The sequence below is a fragment of the Oncorhynchus mykiss genome, chromosome 30 (genome assembly GCF_013265735.2).
Source record: "Oncorhynchus mykiss isolate Arlee chromosome 30, USDA_OmykA_1.1, whole genome shotgun sequence".
Taxonomy (NCBI): Eukaryota; Metazoa; Chordata; class Actinopteri; order Salmoniformes; family Salmonidae; genus Oncorhynchus; species Oncorhynchus mykiss.
Window position 1 is genome coordinate 27,823,661 of NC_050570.1, and position 22,694 is coordinate 27,846,354.

Sequence of the window (22,694 nt, forward strand, 5' to 3'; positions counted from 1 at the left end):
TCTAACTAAGTTGGGGCTAGGTGAAACAAACAAGTACATTCTAGGTCCGTGACAAGTAACATATGAGCAACAGTTAGCTCGTGTGATTGTTTTTATTGACAAACCACCATACTTTTCATTGTACTGTATATGAGCTCACATGATAATATTATATGCATCGCAGACAGTAAGTACTGTGGGGTATAATCGATACTGTAAACGCGCGCTTGGTTACGTGCTCGTTACCTATGTTTCACGTGGTGACGTTCCTAGGCTTGCCTGTATGTCTTTCACAGTTGGCGACAGGGATAGTGGAAATGTTTCGACCCTACCCGTGTGTACGAATATTTGGAGAAGATGACGATAAGCCCAATAACTTATTTTGACACCAAAGTCTCTTCGGTATAAATGTGATATTACTTAGAGTGACTCACATATCGTGACCTCCAGCTGAGAAAGGATAAACGAAAAACCACACTGATACAGCCGCGGATTTTTGTGTGGTTGGTAGCGCTAACGTTAGCTAGCTAACGTTAGCTAGCTATGGAGGATATTAACTCAAACATCAACGCGGACTTGGAGGTGCGCAAGCTACAGGACTTGGTAAAGAAACTCGAACAGCAAAACGAGCAGCTCCGTAGTCGGTCTACTCTATTGTCTTCGTCTGGAGCAGTGTCAGGAAACCATAGACCCCTTAGTGCTGGATATGACTCACCCCTGTCAGCCGCCTCGGCGGCGGGGCTGGTCGGCTTCCCTGGGGTGGGGTTCGGCGGAACGGGTGCCTATGGAGGGCTTTTGGAAAACTCCCGTTGTTTGAGCCCCAGACTGTCATATGATGGTATCAGTTTCAGGAGAGCATATGAGGGCGAGGGGGCATCGGCTGCCACCTCTTTCACTGGCATCAATTCGTACTTTACTGACGCAGGGGAAACACTGGGTTTTATGGATGAAGGGGAAACTTCAATCTTGGATGAAGTAGACATCCTCGATCTTGAAGACATGGATTGTCTGAACGAAGATGAAGACAGCTGGTGAGTGATACACCATCTGTAATTCAAGTAGCCTGAGGGTTTTTCGAACAACGAGAACACAACAGTACGCCCTAATGCATTTAGCTAGTCAACCAGTGTTTCTATCATGCGCCCATATGTGACAGCTCCACAGCCGAGCGCAGCTGTTCCAGACATTATCTACGATGACAAACCCTTGGGGGGAGGGAAATAATCCTCGATGAAATTGCGCTATAGGAATGCACAGCACGGCCATGTTCTCAATACAATAGCTTGCCACAGACAGAGGTCATCGCAGACCGATTGTCTGCCGTTCATTCTTGATTACTGAGTGGGTGAGGGGTGGTGGATGGAATTAAATCCGATTGGAAATTGGATCACGTGTGGGGACTGTCAAACCACCTGCACTTGTCACATTACATCCTGATCAATATTGTATCAGTAGAACTTGGCATTCATTGTTCTGTGGTTGCTGCTGTGCTTGGACTAATCATACCCCTTTACTATTAGGGCTTAGTCATAATGTTTGCATTTTAGTGGTCTTGTTTACTCTGTCAAGTGATGTACCATAAAAGCTAGTTGTTAATTAATTAACACTAGGTCTACAGTATTGTGCTTTTAGGATAAGGGAAACACTGTTCATATGGTGGCCATTTGCACTATTTTGGTGACAGCAGAAGGCTGCCAGGTGGGAAGGGAGAAGTGTGCACAGTGAAATTTAAAGTTGTTTACCAAACCAAAGGCTATGGGGAAACAGCCACAACCATGGTTACCTTCTTTGTTAGGAGGACTATCAATACTAATACACACCATGCACTAGTCTAGTATATGAAACGAGGTTGAGGGGAAATCATTGCCTACTAGGCCTATATGATTATGACAATGTTAAAGTACTTGAATTGTTGTAATAGCCAAGCCCAGCCACAGTTTTTAGCCACGCCACACTGAATCTCAGGATCATGTATTGTTTGCTGTGCACTGACTGAGCATTTGTGGTTTATAGGGTTAGGTCGCTTACACAGATGAACTTTTAGAAGTATAGCTTAATCCTTGAAATTGGAGCTGTTAAATTGGATTTGTGAGGCAGAACAAATCTCACTGCTGATCCCAACCTGAGGAAATCCCTGAAACAGTTGTAGAGAGTGATGAGACCTCACTGTCGAGCTGATGTGAAATAAGCCCTGTTTATAAATGAGATGTTGTAGTTTTGTTTAGTAGAGCAGTAGGAATCATTAGCCTATAATGAGGAAGCTGGGTCAGTGTTCATTTCTCTCCCCCTCTCATTCTCTGAAAGATAGGCCCTTGTCTGCCATGGTGCGGTTAGTAGGATAGGGTTTTTATTGGCATATTATGGGCCTCTTGAGGGTAATTTAATGGTAATGGCTTGTGCTTTAGGTCAAGGCCCAGGTTGGAGGCGGCCAGCTATAGAAAGGAGGTACAGTAACTAATTATGGCCAGACTGTCAGGTTAGTAATACTGCATGGGCTTTGGTAGCCCCTGGTCATTTAATCAGATGAAATTATCCTTTCCCTAGCCTGACTCAGGGCAGGCAAACTCACACACTATGTGAATGTATTAGATACAGAAACATCTTCGACTACTCTTCAATATTTGGAAGAGAGGATAGAGGAAGCATGACTGGGAAGTTTACTGTGGCCTATTAGTACCAGTTCCTTGTTGCCCCTCTAACCCAATCCCCACACACTCCACTGGTGGTCTCTCTGCCCTCTGGCTGGTGATACACACAGGATTACCCATAGTACTACTGATTGATGGCTTGCCAGTCCTGGTCATAGATTCCCATAATCCCTGAATTAGCATCAGACTGAATTTGAAGGGCCGTCTGGTCCTGCAGCTATTTGACGACAGCACAGCACCATCCCGCTGTTAAGCTTTTCATTCTAAAATACAGTTAGGAGGATCCAGCCAGACACATGTTTACAGGATAATTAGGCTAAGCTATATGTAAAACCATAGAAATATGGATGTGACACAGCTTTATGCCTAATGCTAGAGTGATAGGTCTACAAGTGCTGGTTGAATTTGATTCTTTAAATGTTATGGATTACAGTCAGATTCTCCATGTGGCATACTTTTAGAATGCCCATAATGTATTGAATCTAGGCCTACATGTTTCTGTTTACTAGTAGGCCTTAGTGTTATTGTTGTTTAGTTGAGGACTCTCATGTGGGAGATTTTCTCTGTCGCTGAGACAAAGCTGACTCAGATTCCTCTTCCTGGTACAGATACTTTCTCTCTTTCTCTCTCTCAGTATAAAGCAGGCTTAAGTATCAGCCGTAGCAGCTGTGATGAGATGTAGGCCTAAGCAGGTTATAACACTCACCAAACATACATCACCCCTCATTACATCTATTTCCACTGATTATCATCAGGTCTCTTACCTTATTGATTGTTGTCATCAATATCCCAGCCAGCCTCAGCCTGCCTTGCCTGGTTAGCAATTTGTCCACTGGACAGCATTATATTCATGAAGGAGGGCCGGAGAAGTTGTGAAGAGGGCACGACAACACCTATTCCCGTTCAGGAAACTGAAAAGATTTGGCATGGGTCCTCAGATCCTCAAAAGGTTCTACAGCTGCACCATCGAGAGCATCCTGACTAGAGGTTGACCGATTATGATTTTTCAACGCAGATACCGATACAGATTATTGGAGGACCAAAAAAGCCAATACTGATTAAATTTTGACAGTTTTGGAAACTTTAGAGTGTTCTATCCTAATCTGTCAATTATATGCATATTCTAGCATCTGGTAAAAATAGTGCCCCCTTTAATCGGCCGATTTACATTTTCTTTGTAATAATGACAATTACAACAATACTGAATTAACACTTATTTTAACTTAATATAAAACCTCAATAAAATCAATTTAGCCTCAAATAAATAATGAAACATGTTCAATTTGGTTTAAATAATGCAAAAACAAAGTGTTGGAGAAGAAAGTAATATGTGCCATGTAAAATATGTGCCATGTAAAAAAGCTAATGTGTAAGTTCCTTGCTCAGAACATGAGAACATATGAAAGTTGGTGGTTCCTTTTAACATGAGACTTCAGTATTCCAAGGTAAGAGGTTTTAGGTTGTAGTTAATATAGTATTTATAGGACTATTTCTCTCTATACCATTTGTATTTCATATACCTTTGACTATTGGATGTTCTTATAGGCACTATAGTATTGCCAGTGTAACAGTATAGCTTCCGTCCCCCTCCTCGCCCCTACCTGGGCTGGAACCAGGAACTCATCGACAACAGCCACACTCGAAGCATCGTTACCCATCGCTCCACAAAAGCTGCGGCCCTTGCAGCGCAAGGGGAATAACTACTCCAAATCTAAAAGCGAGTGAAGTTTGAAACAGTATTAGCGCACACCCAGCTAACTAGCTAGCCATTTCACATTGGTTACACCAGCTATTAGGCTGATGGGCTTGAAGTCATAAACAACGCTGTGCTTGCGAAGAGCTGCTGGCAAAACGCACAAAAGTGCTGTTTGAATGAATGATTACGGGCCTGTTGCTGCTCAGTCAGACTGCTCTATCAAATCAGACTTAATTATAACAAAATAACACACAGAAATACGAGCCTTTGGTCATTTATATGATCGAATCCGGAAACTATAATTTCGAAAACAAAGTTTATTATTTCAGTGAAATACGGAACCGTTCGGTATTTTATCTAACGGGTGGCATCCCTAAGTCTAAATATTCTTGTTACATTGCACAACCTTCAATGTTATGTCATAATTACGTAACATTCTGGCAAATTAGTTCGCAATGAACCAGGCAGCCCAAACTGTTGCATATACCCTGACTCTGCGTGCAATGAACGCAAGAGAAATTACACAATTTCACCGGGTTAATATTGCCTGCTAAACTGGATTAGTAGTTATAACTAGTGATTATGATTGATTGTTTTTTATAAGATAAGTTTAATGCTAGCTAGCAATTTACCTTGGCTTCTACTGCATCCACGTAACAGGCAGGCTACTCGTGGAGTGCAATGGTTAGAGCGTTGGACTAGTTAACTGTGCGGTTGCAAGATTGGAACCACTGAGCTAACAAGGTGAAAATCTGTCGTTCTGCCCCTGAACAGGCAATTAACCCACAGTTCCTAGAACGTAATTGAAAATAAGAATGTGTTAAAAGGTATTTTTTTTTAAATCCAATGGCTACCCAGACTATTTGCATTGGCCCACACTCCTTTTTTTTACACTCCTGCTGTTTATTATCTATGCATAGTCACTTTACCCCTACCTACATGTACATATTACCTCGACAAACCTGTACCCCTGCACCACACACATTTTTACTTTCGTTTATTTTGTAAATGTTTTTTCTTAAGTCAAATTTTTCTTAACTGCATTGTTGGTTAAGGGCTTGTAAGTAAGCATTTCACTTTAAGGTCTACACCTGTTGTATTCAGTGAACGTGACAAATAAAATGTGATTTTACATGATTTGTTCACCTTGCAAAAGGGCCATGAATGAGCAAATGTTAGCTAATGCATTTCCAGCTACAGTGAAGACCAACGGCAAGCAAACTTTTTTCCTCAATAAAAAAAACACAGGAACAAAGTTTCAAGCACTACTTTTAAACATGTGTATTTTTGTGTGCCATGTCCATTGATGTGTGTTGTGTTCGTCCAGGCTGTATGAGGCGAAGCTGAACAGCCCTTGGCAGAAAGCCTTGAGTCCCATCGTGTGGTGTCGCCAGGCTCTGGACAACCCCAGTCCTGACATGGAGTCAGCCAAGCGCTCCCTCATCCACAGACTGGACCTCACCATGTCAGGTACTGTCACCTTGCTCCTCTCCATTCTCCTCCTCTCCTGTTTCTTGTCTTCTCTCCCCTCTCGCTTCTCCCCTCGCTTCTCCCAGCTTTGCTCCAAACAAGCGTGCACACATCTAGGACAAATATGCTTTTGTTTTGTAGTAGGAACTATGCTGTATGAGTGTATGTATTACATTATCATGGCAAGTGTGCCTGTGGATTCTATCTATATCCCTCTGCGTATTATGACAGCTAAATATAGACAATCAGGACAGAAAGGCTAAAGTGAGACCAGTTCCATTTTTACAGAGGTATGCTCATGTGACGCACATATCGTATCCAGCAACAGTTTGTTGAAGGTCGCTATCCCTAAACCGGCGGGTGCTCCGTAACGGTGAATGATCACGTGGCACTGGGGGTGTTACACAACACCCAGTCAAAGACCTCCTGGGCAGACAGACAGCACCCGCAGGACCATGGGGTTCCTGTCCTGACATGGAGTCAACAGCTGACCTGTTCCCCTCACATCCCCTTCCTGCGAGTGCCCTTTGGAGTTATGTATCACACTGAAGTTCAACTCCGACTGTTCATAGACCACAACAGGCTCTGAGGCTCCGGTGGGTGTTACTTGGGTGATGGGTGTTACTTGGGTGGTGTTGATATCCTCGTAAGGAGAGGATAATGTTACCCATTCATTTGGACATCTAATGCTTCAAATCACTGCCCCCTAACCCCCCCCTCCCCCTCCAGTCCACCTCACTCCAAGGGCAAAGGGAGGTTCTAGAGATCAATCAGCTGGTTGCTTTTTGCACTGCTTATTATCAGCAACAGGTCAATAAATTATTTAGGTATGTGTAAACAAGCAGAAAACAGCAATGCAGGCTATAAAGCTCTTGTACAATATGCAGGTAACAAAAGGTTAAAGGACCCACCTGCTGACTGGCTTCTAACTGCCTATACCTGAGGGGAGGAGAGGTAGGCAGTTGTCAGACAGCTTCAAACAGGCCTAAATAACTGCTTTTCGACCGCAGGACGAGCAGAGCGGGCCTAGGCGTGTCCTATGCATCTACGAAGAGTCTTGTGTGGCTGTACTGTATGTGGGCTCCTCAGTGACACACCCTCTCGGGAGTGAAAATATGTTGCCATGGTGTCGTGTGAGGACTGTTTCCACGGGTGAAGGAATTTCACAAAGCAGGGCGTCGCGTCTGGCTCATGACTAACGTAATACACAGCTTGACAGTACATTTGTACCACATCATAGGATTATGTTCAATGCTTTGGAAATGCTTATGGAAGACCCTTTCAGAGGGCTTAGCCTTCAATGTCCATGAGAAACTCCCAAAATGTTGGAAGGAAGGCCCAGGGCGATTGCTTGCATACTGAAATGTGTGTGTGTGTACTTTTGTTTTAGCTTGTCCATGGTAACCAAGCTTGTGTCTTTAGACTCCCTGCGAAATGTAAGCAATGAGATCCTTTAAATGCCATGTCCCAGTTACATAACAAACTGGAAGCAGGGACAAATATATATATATTTTTTTTCAGCATAGTCGAGTTAAATAAATGTATTAGACACTATCTAGTTTCATTTGTGATGTGTTATCAAACATTTAGAAATTCAGAAATGTATTATGGGCATTGTCATGACTTTATAACCCTGAAAGCGTAGCAGGAAGTAAAGAATGGCCCGGGCCGGGGACTCTCCTGACAGTACCAGTCCTGTAATGCTGGGCTAGATTCAGAGTGGAGCCTTCTGAACAGTGCTTGGACAAACGTCCACAGATTCCACCCACACAGTTCTTCTCTACAGCAGAAAGTACCTAATCCCAAGCTGATAGGCCAGCTATCTAGCCATGCTCACCCTAACATGTAGCTACTGTTTCCATACTTAAGCTATAATGGACTGGATATTTCCGTCTTTTCTAAGTCATGCTCTTTCACTTGTTCATCTCTCCCCTCATTTTCTTTCGCTCCCTGAGCCACACAATAAAGGCTTCTGTTGCGCTCTCCTCATGTGAAATGCTCCTAGCTAGCTGGCCCAGTCCATCTCAAGAACCCTTTTTCACTTTAAGGAGCGTTCAATGACGGGTATTGTTTGACTTTTCTCTGTCCATCTGAGCTGTTTAATCGGACCTGGCAATCTCTGGGTTTGCTTGTCCTGTCTGTCACTGACGCCATGCTGTCTAGGCTAATTCCAGGGGAAACTGAAGGTCCTGCAGCCAAACCATCAGCTGGGAAATAGATTTTATTACAGCTAGTATCTTGGCTACAAATGAATGGAAATAGCGTTTTTGCTCCTGATTGTCTTATCTGGTCCCTGGATGGGAGACCAGATGCTACTGGAAGTGGTGTTGGAGAGCCAGTTGGAGGCACTCCTTCTTCTGGACCCCAAAAAATATCCCAATATCCCAGGGCAGTGATTGGGGACATTGCCCTATGTAGGGTCCCGTCTATCGGATCGGGCGTTAAACAGGTGACCTGACTCTGTGGTCACTAAAGATCTCATGGCGCTTATCGTAAGAGTAGGCGTGTCCTAGGTTGTCCACCTAATCATCCCTAGCTTCCAATTGGCTCATTCATCCCCTTTCCTCTCCCCTGCAACTATTCCCCAGGTCATTGCTGTAAATGAGAATGTGTTCTCAGTCAACTTACCTGGTAAAATAAGGGTAAAATAAACTTCATAGTGTTATGGACTGGTTTTAGCATGGAGGGAGAAGGTGTTAAATGTTGAGTAAGTATGATCATTTATATTGCATGTATTTACCTATCTCTTTTTTTTTTATTTCTAGGTGTTTTTAAAATATTTTTAGCATGGTTTGTTTTAGGACACAGTATTTTAGGACGACACTATTTTAGTTGGTCCCTGTGCTGCAAATCCCTGCTGAGACCCAGCCAGCAACACACTGACTATAGGCTGTCTCCAATCTCCTCCTCCTGATTTACTGTAGAGCTAAGCTGCTCCATCTCACCACCTCCTAGCCCTTAAATCATTCACCCCTAGCCTGGCACCAAAGGATACATGGGGGAACAGCACTGAATGCACCCTCTGAAACGCTGTCCTTTCCTTGTGGTTTGTAAGTCCACAACTGCAGTAATCTTCCTATTGGGAGCACCTGATAGATGTTCACTTTAGGGGTCACACACTCCGCTATGTCTGTCTCCAGAGGTCAGAGGTTGACCCCCACGATGTGTTGCCAGGGCTTGTGTTCGGCGTCACGGCAGACACATGGAGGTGCCACTCCGAGGCAGGTAACCTCCCTCCTTTAACTCACTGTGTTTGATCCCTCTCAGCTGTCTCTGTGTGCAAGAACCTATATCCTGTTTGTAGGCCTATAGGTATAATGTTGATCATACCACAACACAACTGTTGTACATATCTGACCTATGAAGAGCGCTCTCTCAGCACTGGGAGTCTGGACAGAATCTGTCCTACAGACGCCTCTGTCTCTGGTGAGGTCCTGGTTTTAGATAAGCCCGTGCTAATCTCAGTGTCTAACCTATCTGGGAATCCACAGAGGACAAAGTGATCGAGAGGTGTGCACGTCTGTTGTCGAGTGCTTGTGTCCCTGGTTAAGACTTAAGCATGCAGGTGGTACTGTGGTAGTGTCATGTTGTTGTGATCCTAGTGTTCCTCAGTGGCTGATCTCTGAAGGAAGTGAGTGAGTTGAGTGGACATGTTATTTCCTAAATAATGCGGTAGGGCCGAGTGCAGAGCATCAGAAGATGAGGAAAGGAGGGAAGAAAGGAGAGCGAGTTGATAATAAAAGGCTTCTTTCCAGTCATCATCCAGCTGTGTAAACACATGGAGGGAGGGAGGGAGGGTGATGAGCAAACAAGTGGCCCTGGAGATTGGAGTGTATGCAGCACTGCGGGCAGAGCTGTCCCAAGTGGGACTGCAGTATAGCAGTCAACACTGATGGCCATTGGCCAGTGAGTTGTATCCCTGTCAGAGCAGCCAGGTCTGGTCTAATGGCTGAGCTGAGGCAGGCTCCATGGTTAGTCTGCCTACCTGGGACTAACTGACTGACTGGCAGGCTGTATGGAGTCTCTGTGGATAGCTGGGTATCACAGTGCTGCATTGTGCCGCTCTGACTGTACTACTGAGTGAATGGGCCGTATTGTTAACTCTTTCTTCAGTCCATGATAAAGACGCCTACGACTGCCATACGATTTAAGTGACTCTAGAGTGTGCACCAGTTCCAACACACTAGAGAGGAGACTCCGAGAGACAGTGTGTGACTGTGTGCACATTAGTGTTTGTGTCAGTGGTTGGTATAATGCAGCATGTGTATGTCAGCTGGCTCACATTGAGTACGCTTGCATTCCCAATAACAATTCGATATTCATCTGATTATGTCAGTAGGCAGATTATGCAATAGTCATGTAAACACCACACTTATCTTAATCGGCATACGGCGATTAAATGGCCTGGTTTTCTGAGCAATCTTTTGAATTTATAGGACATGTGAACGAACACCTTAAATGTTCCAGCAGTGTATTTGATCTGCCCATCTGATAGCATCAGTCTTGCGAGCCTGTGGAGTGGAGTGAGTTCGGATCAACTGAATGTATACGTTTTAGAAGAAGTTTTCACATACAAAACTGTACATGTCTGAACTCCGAATCAAATCTAAGATGTTCACTGTGGTAGAACGTTTATTTTGAGTGGCGATTTTCTGCATTGTTATCAGAGTGCCGTCAGGTAGCCTGATTTCAGATGTGTCCACGTACGTAAACAGGATTATTAGGGAAATCGTTATTTTGGCAAAGTATGTAAATGTTTTAATCTAACTATTATATTAATCTGACTATTCACACTAATCGCATTGTGTGCATGTAACCGCACTCACTGTGGTTAAACTACTCCCTCGAAGGGGGCAACATGTCATGCCTGCAATGATTTCCCATGTAAGATATTATCTCAGTGATTCATTGGACATTACGATTTAGATTGCTGGCTGTACAACAATCCTTTATGTGATGTAGTTATAGGCTATCAAATCACAGTTTTTTGGGAAGCGTACACAGATTTGAAGATGTTATCGCAGGTGCAGCGAAATGCTCATGTTTCTAGCTCCAACAGTGCAGTAATACCTAGCAAAACAATACACACATAATCCAAAAAGTTAAAAGAAATTAAGAAATATCAGAACTAGCAATGTCAGAGTCCAAGAAAAGGTGTGTACAGTAGTAGTTAAATAGGATGAGCCATGACTAGAATACAGTATAGACATATAAAGTGGGTAAAACAGTATGTAAACATTATTAAAGTGACCAGTGTTCAATGACCATGTACATAAGGAAGCAGTTTCTAAGGTTCAGGGCAGGGTACTAGACTGACAAACAGCTTCTTTCGGTCCAAGCTTTGATGCACCTGTACTGTCTCCTCCTTCCATATGGTAGCAGGGTGAACAGGGCGTGGCTCAGTTGGCTGAGGTCCTTGATGATCTTCTTGGCCTTCTTGTGACACCGGGTGCTGTAAATGTCCTAGAGGGCAGGCAGCGTTCGGCTGACCGCACCACCCTCTGGAGAGCTCTCAATGGTGCATCTGTAGAAGTTTGTGAGGGTCTTATGGGCCAAGCTGAATTTCTTCACCCACTGTCTGGGTAAAGGGACCATATAGCAATTGTTCATAGCAATTCTCTTCATTCTCCTCAGCAAACAAGCGGAGGAGCCTGTATGGAAGTCCCTATAGTCCCCAGGTGAACTACGGAAGCCCATACAGCACAAACACAGTGAACAGCCCCTACAGCAGCGGCTTCAACTCCCCTTCCTCCACCCCCAGCAGGGTGCCCATCGTCAGACAGCAGCTGATGCCCCCTCTCCACCAGGGTACTGTACACAGGCTTTATATGCCGGTCTTTAACTCTCTCCTCTATCCCTTTATGTTCATTAAGTATGAATAATATAAATGTGTGTGTGTGTCCCAGCAGCTCACCAGCAGCAGCGTGGTGGCTCAGTAGAGAGAGAGAGGAACGCCCCACCGGTCAGCCCTCAGTCTTCAATAGACAGTGAGCTGAGCACCTCGGAGATGGACGAGGATTCTGTGGGATCCTCCACCACGTACAAACTCAACGACGTCACTGATGTACAGATCCTGGCTCGCATGCAGGAGGAGAGTACGTACCATCTTCTCTCAATCAACTCTCTGTCCGTTTGTCCACTATTACCAGTTCAATTAGGAGAAACGACAGGGATTATTTTAACGACCAAAAACACGATATTTCTACCATTTTTTGATTTTGTGGCATAGAGAAAGCTATAAATAATACTCTGAGCAAAAGAGAATGTTTTAGGATTTTTACCCTCCAGATAGTAATCCCAAAAGGTCTTAATGATGAAATGCCCATGCATGTTATGTTGTAAATGTGAACCTGAACTAATGCCTTGTCATTAATCGCTTCAGCCTACCTGCACTGTACCCAATGATTTATGAAAACCTACTTGATAGGTCCTCATTGTGGGTTTTCAGAAGTGTTTAATAAAGTTTTATGTACACACATTGTTCTATTTGGTAACACGTGTTTATTTGTCCTTGACTCCAACCCCATTCGATGCACGGAACGGATGGGGGTGGAGCAATGTGTACATAATTGTGCAAAATTAAAAACCGCTCACAAAAGCTCTGACGGAAGGCCTGGCGGCCGATGAGTGAAGCTTCATAAAGAACAGTAATAGCAAGAGCAGCGTGCGGTTTTCTCTCGTCTCTCATATTCCACAATATTACTACAAACCCTTTACTCACCTGTCAGATGCTGAGTGTTTCTACTGACTTTCTTTGTACAGGCTGTACTAGCGCTATATTTTCTTAACGTGTCCCTCTGTGTGTGTTTCCAGGTCTTCGGCAGGACTATGCTGCCACAGCTTCCAGGCGTAGCTCTGGTTCGTCCTGCCACTCTCTGAGACGCAGCACCTTCAGTGACCAGGAGCTGGACGCCCAGAGTCTAGAGGACGATGAGGAGGCTGTACACCCCGCCTTCCACCTCCCCTCGAACCGCTTCTCCCACTCCCCCAGACACTCCCCCCGCGCCTCCCCCAGGAACTCCCCCCGCTCCCGCTCCCCAGCACGCTCCCTGGAGTACAACCACAGCCGGGGCTCCCCGCAGCCAATCATCAGCCGGCTGCAGGCGCCACGTCACTCCCTACAGGGCCACGCCCCCCAAGACCTGCAGACCAACGTGGTGAAGAACGAAGGTAAGGGGATTGAGTGACTAGACTAGAGAGGGGAAATGGTTTTGTGTTGGGGCTAGTTCATTGTTATGTGAAAGACAAACTATATGGATTCATATGGTCTATCCTTTCTGATTCAAATGAGGACCGCTGTGTACGGTATCTGTTCAGTCCTGTTTTAGGTTGTTTTCCTCTGCTGTGGTGTTTGTAGAGAAGCTGGGGCGTAGTCTTCCTAACCTGACCCGCTCCAACGTGGCCCAGCAGGGCCCAGAGCCCGTCAAGAACAGCAGGAGCTGTGAGTCCAACCTGCAAGTGCCAAACGGAAGCTCACCGAGACACCAGGCAGTCATTCAGTCTGCCAGTGAGTACTATGCACACACACACAATATCCCTATCGCATGTTAATCGCAGTCCGAGAAATGCTTTCATTTTCATATTCGGTCGTGTATACTGATAATCGTTTCTGAAGCATATTCACCAGCAGCAGTGTAATGACAGGAGTAGTGTTTCGTGCTCCGCCTTATTAAACCTCTTGCTTTTTAGTGTCTTGGCTTTGATGGTTTGGGGATCTCTCTGTTATTTCTCCTTCTGTGCACTCTTCTCCTTTTTACTAAAATCAATTAGAATCAAGAGATTAAAAAAATAAAATAAAAAGTAGGTTATTGTGAGGATTTATATTTAGAATGTAGAGAGAACTGAATAAAACACTGAATGCTCTTTAGAAATATCCACCAACTGAATTGGAAATGGAGTGGCCATTTACTATAATCCTAGAATGAGACAAAAAAAAACACAGTGAATCAGTGATGGTAGTGTTGTATTTTAATCCATATAACTAATCCCCACTCAGACACCTGAAGGAGAAACGGCTGCTGGACAAATGACATGTGTAGTCTGTATCAGTTCATCTGTTCAACAGTTTTTTATATACACTGATAATGAACTATGTGTAAGTGAAGCGGGCATGCCTGAGCTTGAATAGGACCACTTTGTGAATGTCCGTAATGTTCTGTACTATCCTGTACTGTGTCACTGTTGTATGGTTTTGCTCTTGACACTGAGTCGTCTCCTGTACTTCGCTGGGCTTTTTCTGTCTGGTGGGCAGTATGACACCACTATCCCTGCCTCTCTATCTGACAGTAGAGCATGTGCTGCCTTTCACCCACCCCTCTCTTTCTACTGAGTCACTGGTAGTGGTTTGGCCTAGTGTTGGCCCAGCTCAGCTCTGGAAGTACTTTACCCCTCTCTCTCTCTCTCTCTTTCTGTCTCTGTGGACTGTGAATGTCTGGCTGCACTGCAGCACCCCATAGCATTTCAGGCTGCTCTTTTACCTTTGGCTGGGAACGACTATAAGCCCGGCTTGGCTGACTCACAGTGGCCCCACCGGCTACCACAACCCCTCCTGGCTGCCTGGTTCAACCCTATCTCATGTCCTCTTCTCCCTGGTCCACTAACAGTAACAAAACAGAAAGGAATGACTCTGTTTCTCCCCAACTGTGATCTCCATTTTTCCCCAGTAGCCCAGCACTCCTCCACTCCATTCCACTCCCGGTACTCTACCCCCCCTCGCTCCTCCCAAACAGGAACTCCCTCTCGATCCTTGCTGTCCCCGAAACCCAAACAGCACCTCCAAAGCCCTTCTTCCCTCCGAGGTAACAGCCTGCCAGTGCCTAGGATCATCTTCGTGATGAGTAAAGAGTCCCCTATATACACACACATCCTGAGTAATACACACATGACCACGTTCTTTACCAAAAGCAAAGCTATTTACCGTGGCTGGTTGGCTGTGTGACGTTCCTGCATGCACTCGACCCAATACAAAGTGCCAGGAAATTTGCTACAGTTGTCTCCAGATTTGCAAGGCAAGTAATTGTTTTGTGGGATGGTCACTTTGTCAGGTCCTGAACGTTTTTTTGAGTGTCTCCATGGTGATCTTGTAGGATGGGCCTGTTGGGTCTGGTCTGAGCAGAACAGACAACTCATGTCTCCCCCTAGTGGTGATGGTGAGAACCTGCTGAGAAACCCTGTGGCTCTTGAATGCCTTCGGGCTCTCAAACCTCGAGGCTGTTTCAGATTATGTTTAAAATAATCTCAGTTTCTGGTGGCACAGCTGATGTGGTTAGCCACATCGCAGCCATTCCTCTTTTTGGCGATGGTTGCTGATTGGTTGGGTGACTAGATCAAGCGTAAGCTTCACATTTACACTGAACAAAAATATAAACACACCATGTAAAGTGTTGGTCCCATGTTTCATGAGCTGATATAAAAGATCCCAGAAATGTTCCATTTTGCACAAAAAGCTTATTTCTCTCCAATTTTGGTCACATATTTGTTTACATCCCTGTTAGTGAGCATTTTACCTTTCACCTTTGACCACATGTAACCACGCCAGCCCTGGACCTCCACATCCAGCTTCTTCACCTGCGGGATCGTCTGAGACCAGTCACCCAAACAGCTGATGAAACTGGGTTTGCACAACCAAATAATTTCTGCGCAAACTGTCAGAAACTGTCTCAGGGATCTGTGTGCTCGTCGTCCTCACCAAGGTCTTGACCTGACTATAGTTTGGCGTCATAACCAACTTCAGTGGGCAAATGCTCACCTTCAATGCCCATTGGCACGCTGGAGAAGTGTGCTCTTCACGAATGAATCCTGGTTTCAAATGTACCGGGCAGATGGCAGACAGCATGTATGGCATTGTGTGGGCGAGCGGTTTGCTGATATCAATGTTGGGAACATAGTATGGGCAGGCATAAGCTACGGACAACGAACACAATTGCATTTTATCGATGGAAATTTGAATGCACAGAAATACCGTGACGAGATCCTGAGGCCCATTGTCGTGCCATTCTTCCGCCGCCATCACCTCATGTTTAAGCATGATAATGCACACCATTATCATGGATCTGTACATAATTCCTGGAAGCTGAAAATGTCCCAGTTCTTCCATGGCCTGCATACTCACCAGACATCTCACCCTTTGAGCATGTTTGGGATGCTCTGGATTGGTGTGTACAACAGCATGTTCCAGTTCCCACCGATATCCAGCGACTTCGCGCAGCCATTCAAGAGGCGTGGGACAACATTCCACAGGCCACAATCAACTCTATACCAAGGAGATGTGACGCGCTGCATGAGGCAAATGGTCACACTAGATACTAACTGGTTTTCTGATCCACGCCCCTACATTTTTTAAAAAAGGTATCTGTGATCAACATATGCATATCTGTTTTCCCAGTCATGTGAAATCCATAGATTTAAGGCCTAATTAATTTATTTAAATTGACTGATTTCCTTATATGAACTTTAACTCAGTAAAATCTTTGAAATCGTTGCATGTTGCGTTTTATATTTTGTCCAGTGTACTTGAAGTTGTCCATGGATTAGTTTACGTATAGACCTGTAATGGTAACTAGGTGGTCTGCTTTTTAGTATAGGGCTCGAAGAGACTTTTTAGTCCCAAGGTTCTTTTTCCATCCACAATCCTAAACTTTCTTCTGCTGTCCTGAATGAAGTCCAATCTCTCCTGTCTTCATCTTTTAGTCCATCTTTCCTGTTGCTTTGGAGAAGAAGGGGATTTCAGTGAGTATTCACTGATCATGCTCCCTACTTTTTATATATTGTGATTGTGCTCTCATGATGTGATGTGTTAATGTTGTGGTATTATCTGTGCCCTTCCTGTCACTAGAGGGCATGTGTGCCTCATCCTACACATGAACAAGCATCGTGGGAGTTTGTACAGTTTGTATAGACTTTATACAAGGCCTCGTTTTCATTCGTCGTTTTATTTTTCTTGATTTTTATATGGTTATTGTGATTTTAATGCAACATTCCATCACATTAGATTATTCGAAGATTGATTCTGAATGCATATTAGGTGATGATCTCCATTTTCCTCATACACATTGTATTTGTATCATATTGTGCCTCAGATCATTGTGGTGTTCATTGCTTGGAAGGCCACTGAGACCACAGACCTCTGTTGTGGGAATAATACTGTGTCATCTATAAGCCATCTCTTCATACTACAGTGTACTGTACTGACCTGTCTCCTCCTCTCTCTCGTGCCCCTCCAGTCCCTTCTCCCAGTAAGCTGCGAACCCCAGCCACCCCGTCTCCCCTGGCCCTGAGGCAGCCTGTAAAGGCCACGTCTACCCCTGGCTCTGGAGCCTCCACCCCCACACGCTCCCTGGGCCCAGCACGCAGCGGCCTGCCCCGGCCCAGTGCAGGAGGAGGAGGAGGTGGCATCCCTGTGCCTCGCAGCAAACTGGCCCAGCCAGTACGCAGGTAGGTACACACATTACACAGAACTTCAAAGCAAGTTTAGTTGGTTACAGGTGTATCAGACTTTATTTTACTCTTGCGTACTGGCAGAACTAATCTGTTTCTCTGGCTCTTCTCTTGCCCAGGTCTTTACCTGCCCCTCGGACCTACAGTGGCGGAGAGAACTGGAGAGAGGGCTGCTACTGAGGCTGGCATGGCCAGCAGGGGGCACTGTTGCTCTCTCATCAGCACAAAGAGGCATACAAACATTACAATGCGGCACTTTATCAACCAAGATTACTTTTACCATGAATCAAGAAACTATATCAAAGACACAAGTCACATTCTTCGTACTATCATGAGCAACATGATCTGAACAGCTGAAGCAACATGGTGTGTTTATCTGTGTGGAGAGGTTCTGAAGGGGCCAGGGGCCGTGCTATTCCAGTTCCTTAGGACGTTCCTACTAGTGGCCCGCAACTGCTAATAACCCATCCGGAACCGCCCGTCAATGTGAAAATCTGAGGTCCGCACCCGACCCTTACCCGCTAATATAGAAAATGCGCTATATACCACATTCGAAACCAGCTAAACTATTTTTTGACAGGGGGTGCAGGATTTTTTTTGTGCCAAATGTAGATATGTTACTGCATATAATTTCTAACATTTTAGTAGGCTATTTGTTATTTAACTTGTCTATAATTAGATACATTTCATTATATGTAGCCCTAGAAGACCAAGTAAACCCATTAATCAGTAGAATGAATGCTTCAATCTAGTTGACATCGGTAGTTTTCTGTCATCTGTTTATTTTGCGGATGTAAGACTTAGGGACCGGGGAGAAAATGCAATAACAAAAAATATAAACAGGAACGATTTTCTGTGCAACATTTTCTAAGGATATTTGTAAGGAAATCGAACGCTGTGAAAAAGAGCTGTGAAAAAGAACAAAATGATTTCTCCACTCCTGTTCCTGAGTCAAAATGTTGCCTACATTTGGTGTATAATTTTACTTCAGGAAATGCTTAATTCTGCAGGAGTTAATATTAATGCTATGTGGGAGGTTGTGATTGTCAAATTTGTGTAGTGCCTCAATCATGCATAACATAAACATAGGTTTAGGGTAGGGATGTCCCAAGGGTCCTGTATAGCACTAACCAAGGGGCCAGGCAGGGCTGGCGTGCGGAAGGGGCCAGGCAGGGCTTGCATGCGGAAGCCCAGAGATGCCAAAGAAACCAGCCGAGCTCCAGCATCACGGCGCCTCCAGAGGGCACTGTCACATGCCTCGGGGTGTCTGTTCAGCCATCAGTCAATCACACAATGCTTTTCTTCATCTCCCTTACTCCTTCCCTCGTCGCTTTTATCTTTTCACCTCCCTCAGGTTGAAATGTTTCTACACATTTCTCTTTTTGCAGTCTGTTCTTAACAGATGCCTTGGTTAGAGATCTCTATGATTATGCTGTGCAGGTGAAGTGTTCCCTTAATGTTAAAGAAATGTTGTGAATGTTTTACGAAGTGAACTCACCTCTGTATGGTTGTGTTGTCAAATCATAGTTTTTGGTCCACTTGTGAAACAACTAGAATGTATTAATGTTTGTTTGGGACATTATTTATTCAAATAATTATTTAAAGAGTTCCTTTTCCAAATATACATTTTCAGCATTCGTTTTCTATTGATTTGAATAATTTGTAAAAAAAAAAAAGAACATTTTGAACCTCAACTGCAAAGCTTATTCTCCAAAGTCTTTTTAGAGGGTTTAATAACAGGACATTTGTGTTTTTATGTTGAACACACAGGTGACTGGTAGAAACAGGCCAAAGTCCCATCTCTGACCTTAAACATAACTATTGCTTAACCTGGACTGACTATCACATATTTTCCAGAGCTGGGTAGACAGTAGTCATGTCAAACTGGGCCAATCACTGGTAGCCATCACAGTCTCACTCCAAATCTACTTCTGGATTGGTTGGTTAGCTCCATCTGCTCTCCCACATTGGTTTAATGTGCAGTTACAATATCTACTGTATAGTCAGACATGCTCCCACTAAAACATATAGAATTCCGCACTTGTAACCCTGAGATCTGAGCATGCAGAAAAGGCTTGATGTAGTTAATTTAAAACCTGCAACAATATTGTGTCAGTGTATGTTATGTCAAGACGGAGAGAATACATTATCATGACATCTTAAGATAATAATGGAAGTTGTATAAGTTAGTGGCCATTTGCCTCTTGTGCTTTAAAATGAATCAAAAGAGGAGTGCCGAGATTCATAGGGATTGTATTGGTGTGCCAGAAATTATCAAACTAGTGCCTATTCATTTAAAGTTTCACTTTATTTTGAATGTGCTTTTATTTGTTCATTTATCATTATGTGCCAATAATGTCTTGGTTTGCCAATATAATTTGTGTCTTTGCATTTCTGCTTGATTTAGTTTGGGCTAATTTTGTTATTTTAATTGTATCAATGCATTTATAATTGCTTGTGTATAATATGCGCCTTGATATTTATAACAAATGACTCTCATTCTGTAAATGAAACTATTTAAGAGAGGTGCCTCTGTATGTCAAGGTTTGGATTTAGTGGAAAACTTGGTTAGTGTTGCAAAAAATACATGCCACACCATTTTGGGATAGTTTTTGTTAATTCACCTTTTTATATTCACCAACATGACATTCGGGGTTGGATTCAATTCGTATTGCATAAGTATCGCGGAAGATCCATGTTGAAATTTAAAGGCAATGTTCCCGCGTCCACAGAGACTACATTCACGCTGCCTATGTCGGATGTTCTGCGATACGGATTGAATCCAGACCTCAGATTCCCTGTATAAACTCACATTTCAATTTAAAAAAGTTGAGAAACTGTTGTCTACTGTGTCATGAATGGGTCAATTTCATTCAAACACTTGTCATTTCAGTCAGGGCCGGCGCCAGAAGGAATCAGTTGATGGGCACATTTTTTTTCCACTGTACCTGCCATGTGTGCACGCACTTGTGCGATCAATTTTATTTTTTAAATGGGTGTTATAGTGAACACCATAGGCAGCTCATGAGTTTCAAATTTGGGGAAGCTTAAAATTTATCCTACCAATTCTACTGATCTGCGTGCCAGTTTATTATTTTATATGTGTATTATTGTGGAACGCTTTTTAATTTCAATAACATTTCGTTGCTCAATAATTGTCATGTGGTTAATCATCAATCTGAAGTAAAATGATAATCTAAACGTTAAAATTCAAATAAAGGAGAGCACCAGCCTCTGCCATATGGACACATTGATAATGTAAACTGTGATCCATTGGTAGCTAAAGAAATAAGCGCAACTCCGAGATAGCCTATAGGCCAATGGGCAGCACGCCTATAACTTCATCAATTAAGTAAAATATATAGGCCTTAAGCCGACATTAAAACAGTGGAAAACATTTCACAATCTCTCTACTCTGCCTGTCTGCCTCCCTTTCTATCTGTCTTGACTTGAGCTATTGCTAGGTGCAGCATTGTATCAAATTGTCAACTTGCAACATTGTATCAACTAGCCTATTGGGACAGATGGCTGTTTTCTTTCCTATGACATTTCCCCTGGAAATATGGAATAATCAGATCATGATACACTACAGTATACAATACCAGTCAAATTCAGTCAAGGGATTTTTTATGAAAGAACACACATGGAATCATGTAGTAACCAAAAAAGTGTTAAATAGTAGCCACCCTTTGCCTTGATGACAGCTTTGCAAACTCTTGGCATTCTCTCAACCAGCTTCACCTGGAATGCTTTTCCAAGCGCAAACCAGATGGATGGCGTATCGCTGCAGAATACTGTGGTAGCCATGCTGGTTAAGTGTGCCTTGAATTCCAAATGAATCACTGACAGTGTCACCAGCAAAGCACCCCGACACCATCACACCACCTCCATGCTTCACGGTGGGAACCAGACATTCGGAGATCATCCGATCACCTACTCTGCGTCTCACAAAGACACGGAGGTTGGAACCAAAAATCTCAAATGTGGACTCGACAGACCAAAGGACAGATTTCCACCGGTCTAATGTCCATTGCTTGTGTTTCTTGGCCCAAGCAAGTCTCTTCTTATTATTGGTGTCCTTTAGTAGTGGTTTCTTTGCAGCAATTTGACCATGAAGGCCTGATTGACGCAGTCTCCTCTGAACAGTTGATGTTGAGATGTGTCTGTTACTTGAACTCTGTGAAGCATTTATTCGGACTGCAATTTCTGAGGCTGGTAACTCTAATGAGCTTATCCTCTGCAGCAGAGGTAACTCTGGGTCTTCCTTTCCTGTGGTGGTCCTCATGAGAGCCAGTTTCATCATAGCGCTTGATGGTTTTTGAAACTGCACTTGAAGAAACTTTCAAAGTTCTTGAAATGTTCCTGATTGACTGACCGTCATGTCTTAAAGTAATGATGGACTGTCGTTTCTCTTTGCTTATTTGGGTTGTTCTTGCCATAATATGGACTTGATCTTTTACCAAATAGGGCTATCTTCTGTATACCACCCCTACCTTGTCACAACACAATGGATGAAGCTGGTTGAGAGAATGTAAAAAGTGTGCAAAGCTGTTATAAAGGCAAAGGGTGGCTACTTTGAAGAATCTCAAATATTTGTATTTGTTTAACACTTTCTTTTGGTTTACTACATGATTCCATACGTGTTCTTTCATAGTTTGATGTCTTCACTATTATTCTACAATGTAAAAATAAAGGCAAACCCTTGAATGAATAGGTGTCCAACCTTTTGACTGGTACTATATATGGTCAACTGCAAGTGCTGTTAGTGTAAAGTGGAAACATCTAGGAGCAACAACAGCTCAGCCGCGAAGTGGTAGGCCACACAAGCTCACAGATGCCCCAATGCATCGAACCAACTGTAAAGTTTGGTGGAGGAGAAATAATGGTCTGGGGCTTTTTTTCATGGTTCGGGTCAGGCCCCTTAGTTCTAATGAAGGAAAATCTTAATGTTACAGCATATAATGACATTCTAGACAATTCTGTGCTTCCAACTGTGTGGCAACAGTTTGGGGAAGGACCTCTCCGGTTTCAGCATGACAATGCCCCTGTGCACAAAGCGAGATCCGTACAGAAATGGTTCTTCGAGATTGGTGTGGAAGAACTTGTCTGGCCTGCACAGATCCCTGACCAACTCCATCGAACACCTTTGGAATGAACTGGAACGCTGACTGCGAGCCAGGCCTCATCGCCCAACATGAGTGCCCGTCCTCACTAATGCTCTTGTTGCTGAATGGAAGCAAGTCCCCACAGCAATGTTCCAGCATCTAGTGTAAAGCCTTCCCTGAAGAGTGAACGCTATTATAACAGCAAAGTGGGGACCAACTCCAGATTAATGCCCATAATTTTGGAATGAGATGTTCGACGAACAAGTGTCCACATACTTTAGGTCATATTATGTATTTTGCTCTTTCACACTGAGGCTTGGTGATTATCGAGGCTGGGAGTGTTGGAAAGATTTTTCAAAT

The 22,694-nt window shown here is 43.8% G+C and overlaps 1 protein-coding gene across 5 annotated transcripts; it reads left to right on the plus strand.

The window, feature by feature from the left end:
• Positions 1-253: 253 nt before the first annotated feature.
• On the plus strand, positions 254-20,381 carry LOC110521656 (SLAIN motif-containing protein 2). Of its 5 annotated transcripts, none has more exons than XM_036968756.1 (9): positions 254-1,010; positions 5,651-5,793; positions 11,428-11,601; positions 11,700-11,888; positions 12,607-12,963; positions 13,151-13,300; positions 14,457-14,591; positions 17,016-17,226; positions 17,349-20,381. In XM_036968756.1, exons 1-9 carry the CDS (start codon positions 523-525, stop codon positions 17,407-17,409), a joined length of 1,908 nt encoding a protein of 635 aa, XP_036824651.1. In that variant the 5' UTR covers positions 254-522; the 3' UTR covers positions 17,410-20,381. The 5 variants fall into 5 exon arrangements, with proteins under 5 accessions (XP_036824651.1, XP_036824652.1, XP_036824653.1 ...); XM_036968757.1 differs by having other exon boundaries at positions 14,460-14,591; XM_036968758.1 differs by lacking the exon at positions 14,457-14,591 and adding an exon at positions 16,483-16,521.
• Positions 20,382-22,694: the final 2,313 nt, after the last annotated feature.